This window comes from Phoxinus phoxinus (genome assembly GCF_949152265.1).
Source record: "Phoxinus phoxinus genome assembly, chromosome: 22".
Taxonomy (NCBI): Eukaryota; Metazoa; Chordata; class Actinopteri; order Cypriniformes; family Leuciscidae; genus Phoxinus; species Phoxinus phoxinus.
Window position 1 is genome coordinate 6,265,345 of NC_136897.1, and position 11,562 is coordinate 6,276,906.

An 11,562-nucleotide genomic window follows, 5' to 3' on the forward strand; every position below is an offset into this window, starting at 1 on the left:
ACCCCTTTTCTAAAGGCTGTGACACGCCAAGCTGATGGTTAGTTATTGGCCAATACGACAATTCACCATGACGTCACAACAGTAATAGACGTTCTTCTGGGTGGCAAAAGCCGAAGGGTTCCTATGGCAACACTAGTAAATTGCTTGGAAGGGAGACCCACCGTCGGCAGTAAAAATGTAATAGAAATAAAAAATGTAAGTAAATATAATGCGTTTTTATCATAACAACAACTGTATTGAATGATATAAGTAAAAAAATATAATAAATATGTAATATAGTAGGCCTACACATAATTAGCTAAATACTTTCTATAACTCTTTTTTTCTAGCCAATATAACGTGCTATATATCATGGTCATTAAATGGCTTTCCTGAGGTAAATGTTATGTGACAATTGTTATCCAGCTGCTATATTGACCTCTTATGATATTATGTATGAGGAATATACATTTCGGTAAGTTGCGTGAGAAAATGGACGTATGGAAAATGGGCTTTCCTGTAGCTCAAACAGTAGAGCGTTGGCGCTAGCAACGCCAAGGTCATGGGTTCGATTCCCAGGGAAAGCAAGAACTGACAAAATTTAAAATGCCTACCTTGAATGCAATGTAAGTCGCTTTGGATAAAAGCGTCTGCCAAATGCATAAATGTAAATGTAAATGTGTGGCGTGAGAGCGTGTGAAAAGTGACAATTGCTTGAGTCTCCGGTCAATGCGTGAGAGTTGGCAGCCCTCTTTTACTTCACGCAATTAGTCTGATCTTCAAAAGAGAAAAGTTTACTAATATTAGTCTCGAATTTCCCCGGCTGAAGATAAATGCTCTGCTAGGATTTTGTAGATGGACCGTTTTGAGAATAACGTTACACGAAGCAGAGTTGAAGGGCAAGCAGGGTTGGCAGCAGAAAGGTAAACGTTGGATGAATCATATAATTTAGGGGATCATTAAGATTTCCTACTTTTAGCAGCACTACTTTTGACGACATGACACGACACGACACGACACGACGTCCACTCGCTATAACCATAGACAGTATGGCTATAACCTCCACAGGAAATCCATAAAACCCTACACCTTTTGCTGTATATCTGGCAGCGCAACCCCAAACACAACACGTTTTAATCATAGTTTCAACTTTGATCAACAACAATCTTTTTAACTATGTAACTGTTCCAGTAGCCGGCTGGATCTCTTAAGTTAGTCAGTAGAAGCCGCTCGCGTTCTGCCACCCGGAAGTATCTTGGTGGTGCCTATTGTTTGTAAAACATTCTGAAAAGTCGTTTTTTTAACGAGATGAAAACAAAAGCAAGCAAATGACCAAGTCAAGCGGGCGCAAACAGAAGGAGCTTTTCATTTTCATCTTCATCTCATTTGTGATGGTTTTCATCTAATCCATCTGTGGTGATTTGAGATTGGTATAAAAATGGCCAGCAAGGACTGCTTTGTTATAGTTTGTATTTCCTCAGTTCTTGCTCATCTGATTTTCCTTTTTTGAATGCCGAATAAAGACTACAGAAGGCTGACTACTGCCACCTGCTCTCATGTAGATGCAGAACGTATGCTAGTTGAACGTAGACTTTGCGGTGTGCCAACTTTTTTCATAGTTCTCTGATGCTGGTTTGATGTGATTGTTCCATAAGCACTGTAGCTAGCTTACAGTCCTTTTTCATGCCTGTTCTGTAGGTGGCGCAGTGGGGAGTGCAAAAGCTTGGTCTGAGTCAGTATGCTGAGCGAGAGGCTGGGAAATACAGTGGAGGAAATAAGCGCAAACTCTCCACCGCCATTTCCCTTATTGGAGCTGCACCTGTCATCTTCTTGGTATGTTTGTTACCATCACACTTTTGTATGATGTAGCTGTAAATGGCATTTTTCACCCTCATCTGTGATTCTCAGGATGAGCCCACGACTGGGATGGACCCGAAGGCCAAGCGCTTCCTCTGGAACTGCATTCTCAGTGTGATCAAAGAGGGAAGATCTGTTGTTCTCACCTCTCACAGGTAGAAGACACTATTAAAGTTTCATATAGGTTGCCTCAATGAATGGAAATTAAGATATAATTTCGAAACACATGTTATAGATATTATTGTGAATGATTAATCTATGTATACGTTTGTTTATTTTTTTTTTTTGAGTGAATCCGGTGAAATTAAAGTTCTCTCTGGTGTTGTATGCCAACTGCAAACTCATGTTTATCTGCCTCAATTTTTGAGTGCAATGGCTACATCTCAAAATCCAGTCAATAACCTATAAACAAAACCAAGCCATGAGAAACTGTAAAGAACATTGCCATATTTATGTACACAAATGCAGAAGTGCCCACTTAGACCAGAAGATCATCTGATTGATATGTAATACATCCAACGACAGTTTTTGTTTTTATGTGAAACTTAAAGTCCAAATATAAAGTATAAAGATGCCTCTATGTCTGTACTTTATATTTTGACTTTAGGTCTGCCATCTTAGAGAAATCAACTCTCTGAAAGATATTCTGATTTCAGATTAACTTCACATTTATGGTTCTGCTGTTTTGCAGCATGGAAGAGTGTGAGGCTCTGTGCACCCGAATGGCCATCATGGTAAACGGCAGGTTCCAGTGTCTGGGCTCAGTTCAGCACCTGAAGAACAGGTAACAGTTCTGAATAAAACATTAGCTTAATACATGCAGCTCACTATGCACTGCATGCAGTTTCAAAAATGTGCCTAATTTTTGTCTTCACAGTAATAAACAGGGAAATAACAGAATCAGTGATGTAAATTTCAAATATAAGACTAATTCAAAGCCAGTCAGTTCAGTTCAGTTCAGTGTTTATTCAGTTCAGTTCAATTAACTGTAAAAGTTCATCAATTATGAAACAAGTTCAATTGAGCTATAAGCAGTTCTACACAAGGCAATAGTGTCGTTATATAGCTTGAGTCAGTTCAATGATTCAGTGAAGTCGATATTGCGAAATTCGTCAATAATTAAACAAATTTCATACATCTCTACAGAAAGCAATAGTGTTATCATTCGGCTCAATTCAGTTCAAGTTTTGTTCTCATCGGATAATGTCAGTGCAGTCAAATCAATAATATTAATGAATAGTAAGTGTCTTTTAGCAATGTGACAATTAACATGTTTTCATGTCTGCCCTCTTTGTCTTTCCTACTAGGTTTGGAGATGGCTACACAATAATCCTTCGTTTGTCCACCCCGTCTACAGAACCATGCCCAGTGGACACCTATATCAAGAACTCCTTCCTTGGGATCCAGCTGAAGGAGAGACATCAGAATGTTCTCCATTACCAGCTACCATCACAAACCTGTTCACTCGCTCGCGTCTTTGAGGTCCTGTCAAATAATAATGAGGAGCTGGGGATAGCTGACTACTCAGTGTCACAGACTACACTGGATCAGGTAAGAGTACAGTACTGAGACTCCACTCCAAATCCTGGTGAGCTCCCTTGCTGTCTATTGCCTGCATAGGCTGCTACCTTCTAAGACAGCATACTAAATGTCATGGAATAGGCAACTCATCAGACAAATAGCTCTACTCAATAGACTTGACTATTGTATTGAGACTTGATTTCAATAGAAATGTGCATTAGCGTGTTGCTAAACTAATAATACTTTAATGAAATCCGCACATAGGGCTGCAAAATAATGGTTAAACTGATAATCGTGATTATTTTGCTCAAAAATTATAATTGTGATTATGATAGCTTCATCACATGGGAAGTCAATACATTTTTGGATTGATTTACAATTGTATTGATAAGACTAAATTAAACCATACTTACCATTAATACGACTTCTGGTAATGCATGTTTTTGCAAGAAGCAATTCAGTTGCAAATGAGACAAACCACAGATTCAGGCCGCTCCACAAATCCTAATTTGTATAGACAGACTGCAAAGAATAATACTCATCGTTGTTTTGTTCTTTTAACCATTTTCAGCTTTGAACTGGCTAAACACTAACAAACAGATGGCAGCTATGTAGTTTTAAACTGCTTTACTGGTAAACTGGTAAAACCTTAAGAAGCTTCTCTCAAAAGCTAAAACGTGAAACAGTGAAGTTCCTAATATTAATTCCAATAATTCCAAATTGTTACATTTTTACTTTGTATTGTAGAACAGAGGTTGATCATGTTTGAATTTCTTACAGTTCAAGTTTCACACGCAGATTTAGTGGCAGCAAATCACACACGCAGCCTCATGATGGGACACAGATGGCTGTATGACACTTTCATTCAAGCAGAATTTCACAACGAACATTGCTAAACTTTGTCGGTGTTGTCAGATCATCAGCGCTTTTTTGCAGCGCAGAGAGAGCATGTGCACATGGTTGCCAAATTGAGAAAATTAAGTTAAATGATCAGAAAATATATCCTCAGATAAGATTTATTCTCTTGACAACCCCAAGCAGGAAAGATAGTGGAGGCTTTTTATCAATGCATTACATTTATTCCGTTTGAAGACGCTTTTATCCAACGCAACTTACAAATTAGGAATACAGCAGCAAACAATTCATAGTGAAAATACAAAGTTTCAGACATTGCTTAAGCTCCTTTCACAGAGAGATTCCGGAGAATACGCGGATAATGTGACCCGGGATTTGTCCCGGGATTGTTTGATTTTGGTTCATTCACACTGCCAGTAATTTTCCGGAATCTGTGCGTTCATCGATGTAAAATGTAATGTCTCCAGCGTCTTAAGTTTGCTTATGAGCTGCGATTTCTCTCTCGCTAGGGCATTTTTTTTTTTCTGATTCAATCATAAACTAGCGCATTACGTACTGTTTCACTAGCTGGCGAACGATCCCAGCTTCAGCGTCATCACTACGACACACACCTTACGGCATTGATTATGGCTTTTGTTCACACAGAGCACATTCCGGGACTGATACCGGCAATGTTAACTAGGTCCCCAACCCGGGATCGATCCCGGCATCAATCCCGGAACGTGTTTGTGTTCACACAGAAGGCACTCTGGCAATTTCACGGGATCAACGCGATGTGTGAAAGTGGCTTTAAAGTAGCAAAAGCTATCATAGATTAAATGAAAGTGAAAGCATAGATTTTTTTATTATTTTTAATGATGAGGTTAAGTGCTCATGGAAGAGATGAGTTTTCAGCTGTCTTTTGAATGTTGTCAGGGATTCTGCATTCCAGATGAAGATAGGGGGAGATCGTTCCATCAGCAAGGAACAGTGAACGAAAATGTTCTGGAGAGTGATTTTGTGCCTCTCTGTGATGGGACCACGCGCCGTCACTCATTTGCTGATCGTAGGCTTCTGGTTGGGATGTAGACTCGTAAGAGCGAGTGGAAGTAGGAGGGCGCGGAGCCTATGGTAGATCTGTAAGCAAGATCTACCATATCAATGCCTTGAACTTGATGCGAGCAGCGAGTGGTAGCCAGTGCAGAGAGATGAAGAGAGGTGTGACGTGGGCCCTTTTGGGCTCGGTGAAAACAAGGCATGCTGCAGCGTTCTGAATCATTTGTAGAGGTTTGAGGTTGCACACGATGGAAGTCCAGCCAGAAGAGACACTAGAAATGACCAGGGCCTGGATGAGAATCTGTGTTGCATGCTCAGTTAGAAAAGGCCTGATCTTCCTGATGTTGTGTAGTGCAAACCTGCATGACCGAGCTGTCTTGACAATGTAGTCTTTGAAGGTCAGCTGGTAATCCAAGGTTATTCCAAGATTTCTGACTGACCTTGATGGGGTAATAAATGATGAACCTAGCTGGATGGTGAAATCATGCTGTAGAGTCGGATTGGCAGGGAAGACGAGAAACTCAGTCTTTGCCAAGTTGAGCTGCAGGTGATGTTTTTTCATCCATGCTCAGATGTCCGCCAGGCATCTTGAGATTCGTGCAGCTACTGTGGGATTATCTGGTTGAAATTAAAGGTAGAGCTGCGTGTCATCAGAATAGCTATTGTAGGAGAAACCATGTGCCTGTATGATGGGTCCCAGTGATAGTGTATATGGAGAAGAGTAGGGGTCCAAGAACTGAACCCTGACGAACCTAAGTGAGATAACAGAAATGTCTAAATAAAAATAATATGCTTTCAGGACAAATCAGCGGGGCAAATATCACAACAATTATTTTTAATGAATCGAGAGAAGCAGAAATCATGATTAAAATATGATTAATCGTGAAGCCCTAATAGCACATGTAAAGTAGTCAATTTTAAATTTATTAACTACTTTTTATTGATTCTTTTCAGAAACATTAATATTTATAATAATTTAGCATTTTTCACTGAGTTTGATGGAGTGAATTATGGGATTGCCCTCTCCACAAAGGATATATGCAGGTGCGATCACATTTACTTTTGTTTGGAGAATTTTCAATGACGAAATCCAGTAAATTCAATAGGAATTCACGCACTCTGGAATTTCGCGTGATGAATATCACACAAATTTGGTCACATAGATATAAACATTGAGCAAAAGACAGCTTGCTTGGTTTTGAAAGTGACTTCCATGTGTGAGCTGTGCTTCATACATCGTTACACTATTGACAGTGGACCCTGTGAAATTTTGCTAATGTGACCACGCTTTTGGAATCTGACCAGTTGAAGATATATTAGAACAGCCTTGTGTCAGGAGGCATCTCACTAGGTTTTGGAACAGGGATTGTTTCTCACAACTAGTGTTTTCCTCCTACAGGTGTTTGTTAACTTTGCTAAAGACCAGACAGATGATGATCAGCTCAGGGAAGTCACAGTAAACGGTGGATCCGTGGCGATTCAAACCAACAGACTTCAGCGGCCCACAGACCTCAAACTCGAGAAATGCAACAGGTCTTCCACACCACACTCTCCTTCAACACCCTCTACAGATCAAGGTGCTCGCTCAGAACAAACCCCTGAGCCTCCATCTACTGGTTTAAAGACCAAAAAGAATAAATCAACCAGTCCGTCAGTCTCAGGACAGCAACAGCAGATCCGGATGGAACCTGTTGGCGAGGCAGCTAATGGATCAAAACCTCCTGAAGACCAGACTCCTGCGAGAAAAGACCCATCCACGTTATTTATCGTCAGTACCAAAACACAGGAAAGCAAAGTGTGAAAAAAACGAAGACATTCAGAACCAAACAGTCATGATGCGGATCTCTGGTGATCTTTGGTGCCTTCTTCACATATCATTTTCAAACATTTTTATTTAGTTACTTTAAAACCAATCAATTATTCAATCTATTTGACTGTCCTGATAACTCTGCAATTCCTCATTGATTGAAAATCTAGTTCTTATTCTTAAACTTGAAAATGACGCATGGCATCATTGGCAGGAATTCTTTCCCAGACCTCTTTAACGCATAAATTATGCATATTATTGTCATGATGTGAGTTGCATCTCTGTATAGTATTTTCTTTGTGCAACCCGGTATTGATATGATTTTTGCTGAATATGTTACATTACAACAGACCTCTTTTTTTCTACATGTATGTAAAGGTCAAATGTTCAGTGTATGGTATCAAACTCATACTGCCTTCATGTGCTCAATATATTTATTTATTTGCAGATTTTTTTTTGTACTGTTTTAGATTTATTTATCTTTTTTCTGTGATGCACTTTAGCCTAAAACAATTCTAATATTGTAGTCTGGATTATCACTGTATCTCTTCACTGCAAAGATTGTCATAATGCTTGATATGTAGCTTTTTTATGTAGTATTTATTGTATGTTCATACCAGAGATATTATGTATGAAATTGTTATGTTTGCAATCTTACTTCTGTGTATGATGCTGGATAAAAAGCTAAATTGTTAAAATGCTGGGATATTTATATGCAAATATATAAATCTGGTTACTGAAGTTTGGTGTGCCCTAACTTTCCACTGTTTTATAAAAAAAAGACTATATAGGGTGAAAAATGGATTTGTGTCCTTTTTATATTCACTCAACATAGTAACTCTTTTCAAGGTTGCATATAGTGTATCTTTTTGTCATAAACCATAAACCAATCTGGCAGTAGAAGATTGAAGAATGCTTTTTATTACACATGAGTGACCTTGTCTTGTTTCTTAAAAGCTACACGTCAGGGGAAATTATGTTTGTGAAGGATATTCTTAATGGATGATTACTGTCTGGCACCGGAAATGGGGATAAAAGTGGCTCTGGTAAATGACGGCTGTCTTTTACTGCAGTCACTCAACAGTTTCCTCCACCATCATCATGGTCTCTGACAGAGACTTTACAACTTACTGTTAAAGCTAAATTTATTATTTTTAATCTTTCTTTGATTTGATTCACGCAAAATAGAAACAACCCTTGTGTCCTTTTCTCCACTATTGCTAAATCCACCTGTTAATATTTTCTCTAAGCCTTCTGTCTTACTCTGTGAAAGTTTTGGAAACTTTTTCACAAATAAGGTATTGGCTACTAGATCTAAAATGTCTCAGACTGAATATACTTTGTCAGAGATTCCTGTATACTCCGCCACATGGTCTGTGTTTGAGCCACTCTGCTTCCACGCCTGTAAGGAAATTGTGGATCGTCTTAAGCCTACATCATCCCAACACGATACTGTTTCCTCACATTTTTTCAAACAAAATATGGGTGCAATTGGTTCAGGTCTGTTGTCAGTCATTAATAGTGTGTATATACTGGCACTGTTCCTGTTTGCCTTAAACAGGCTGTGATAACACCATATATTAAAAAAACCCAATCTAGATCCCTCATCTCTCTCCAGTTTTCGACCCATTTCAAATCTTCCTTTCATCTCAAAGATCATGGAAAAAGCTCTATTGGCTCAATTAAAAACTTTCCTGTCAAACAATTCAATCAATGAAGTTTTTCAATCTGGTTTTAAAGTTTTACATAGCACCGAATCTGCTCTTTTAAGAGTCCTAAATTATATATATATCTTATCACTGATTCTGGCAAACCATTGGCTCTGGTCCTCTTAGATCTAAGTGCTGCTTTTGACTTAGTAGACCATAACATTCTTCTGTCACGTCTGGAGTCTTGTGTAGGACTTCGTGGGTCTGTTTTACAGTGGTTTCACTCTTATCTGTCAGATAGATGTTTTACTGTTCAGTTAGGACAATATTCATCCTCTAACAAACCGCTTGGTTGTGGTGTCCCTCAGGGATCAATCCTTGGGCCTGTGTTATTTTCTTTATATTTGCTCCCTCTGGCTGCTATTTTTAAAAAACATTGTGTTTCTTTTCATTTTTATGCTGATGATACCCAACTTTACCTTTCCTTGCAACGCAATAACGAATCTGATCTTCAGCCGCTGTTAGACTGCCTGAATGATCTTAAGTCTTATTTTCTACACTTAAATGAAATCAAATCTGAGTTTATTTAGTTCGGTCCCAAGGAAAACTGTGTTTTTGACTTTGATCTTGGCCCTCTCACCCCGTACAACACTTAAGTGTGCCAGGAATCTGGGCTTCCTATTTGACTCCAGTTTAAAATTTGATAAACAGATTGCTGCTGTTGTTAAGTCATGCTTTTATCAACTATACCTTCTCAGTAAAGTAAAATCCATTTTATCAAGAAGTAATTTAGAAATAGCAATTCATGCGTTTGTTACTTGACTATTGTAATTCTTTGTATTATGGCATTTCTCAGGCATCTATCTCCCGTCTGCAGTTGGTTCAAAACGCAGCTGCTAGATTGCTTGAAGGGAAGCGTAAGTTCGATCACATAACACCGATCTTGTCCCTACACTGGCTTCCGGTTAACTCCTTAAGTGTCACCGGCCCACCGGTGGGCCCAAATTCATTACATATTTAAAATAGTAATATCCTATACTAAACCTAAACTAATATTGACAAACTATATATCACTTGAAAGCTTACAATCTCTAGTTTTCATATTTGGTGACTGATTTTCAAAATATATTACAGAGGAGCCGTAATTTATCAATTTGCAACATTAATATTTTCATACTCCTAAGGTGTTCAGTCCTTTATTTTGAAATAGTGATGAACATGAAAAATCATGAAAAAAATGGTAGAAACCTCAGTTTGTTTTCATACCAAGAGTTCAAAAGATAGCATTTGTTCAATTATTTTAGAAAAAAAGGTCTGAAAATGTTTTAGAAATAAAGAAAAACCATATATGGAAATACAGGCGCCCTTATATGGGCAGTTATGTCAACTAGTGAAAAAGTGTGGTACTGCGCTCAAACAAAATCTTACTGAAAGCTCATTTTTTGAGATATCAAGCTAAAATTTAAAACACAACTTGTTCAGATTTTTGTCTTTGATTTTTGTGCAGTTTTAGAGTCACCAGGGTTTTGAAAAAATATATTTTATATAAAATATGAATAATTAATTTTTTATTATTTTTATTTTCATAAACTCAAACTTCTATAACTTATTTTCTGTTACACTTTCTTATTTTATTTCACTTCTACAAAAATCTGCAAATTTTCTTCTTTAAAACAAGACCAATCTTACATCCATATTCCAAAGCATTCTTGAGTTACAAACATTTAAGTTCGGAAAGTGCATTATCATGTATATTCAAAAAAAGGGGGGTGACACTTAAAGGGTTAAGTATAGGATTGAGTTTAAAATTGTATTATTTGTCTACAAAGCTGTTAACAATCTGGCACCACAATCTTAACTGATCTCTTGGTTCCATATACCCCATCTAGAAACCTGAGATCCAGTGACCATGGCCTTCTAACAGTCCCTAAAGTAAAGCTTAAAAAACGTGGTGATCGCGCTTTTGCCGCCGCTGGACCGAAGCCTTCCTCTGTCTATCAGGCATGCCCCATCTATCTGCACTTTTAAAACTTAGCTTAAGACTTATTTATTCTCTTTGGCTTTTAACACTATATAGCTACCCTCTGCTATTTATATTTATTTTTACTTTGATTACTTATTTTTGTTTGTATTTATAAATGCATGCTTAAACGTGTGTCTTTTATTCTTTGTAATGGTCAACCTCGGTTGTGTCTTAAATGTGCTCTATAAATAAAGGATTGATGGATTGATTGATTGATTGATTGATTGATTGATTGATTGATTGATTGATTGATTGATTGATTTGTTGGAAAAAAATTTTTTTATCTAAATCTGAATAATATTAAATTTTTGCACAGATATTTAGTTCTCATTGATTGTTTAACTTTAAACTATTGCTAAATATTCGTTTTATATAACATTGTTAGAATTAATAAAATAATTTCCATTCAGATATTGATATAAAGTTATAGGCCTAATACCTTGACAGTAGGCTACAGTATGTCATACAATAGGCTACATATATTAGTATAAATTGATTATTCTTTTATAATTATGCATGCAGCATTTTGACCTCGTTGAAACATTATATTCAAAATTTGTATTTAACTCGTCACACTTCATGTCTATTTATTTTAAAAAAGTAAAAATTGTGAAAAACTTTAACTGAACATACACCAATCACATAATCTATGATATACACTTTTCCTTGAACGGCCATATAAATGTTAACCTAAAATTATATTAAATTATAAATTATTTTAAACTTCTGTCAGGTCGAAGGAAGCGTTATTTATTGAAGGAAGATATTTATTGGCTGAAAATGTTGGCATGGCTGCAGGATTTCCCAAGCCCCGCCCAATCTCTCTATCACTCACT

General features: G+C 37.4%; 1 protein-coding gene across 2 annotated transcripts in view; it reads left to right on the plus strand.

Moving 5' to 3' along the window:
• Positions 1 to 7,978, plus strand: part of abca7 (ATP-binding cassette, sub-family A (ABC1), member 7) — a 36,228-nt gene extending 28,250 nt beyond the window's left edge. For both annotated transcript variants that reach the window (XM_079597962.1, XM_079597963.1), the window contains 5 exons: positions 1,678 to 1,812; positions 1,888 to 1,991; positions 2,528 to 2,620; positions 3,144 to 3,387; positions 6,647 to 7,978. In XM_079597962.1, coding sequence (XP_079454088.1) covers positions 1,678 to 1,812; positions 1,888 to 1,991; positions 2,528 to 2,620; positions 3,144 to 3,387; positions 6,647 to 7,048 — 978 coding nt within the window. In that variant the 3' untranslated portion in view covers positions 7,049 to 7,978. The remainder of the gene's footprint in view (positions 1 to 1,677; positions 1,813 to 1,887; positions 1,992 to 2,527; positions 2,621 to 3,143; positions 3,388 to 6,646) is intronic.
• The last annotated feature ends 3,584 nt before the right edge of the window (positions 7,979 to 11,562 follow it).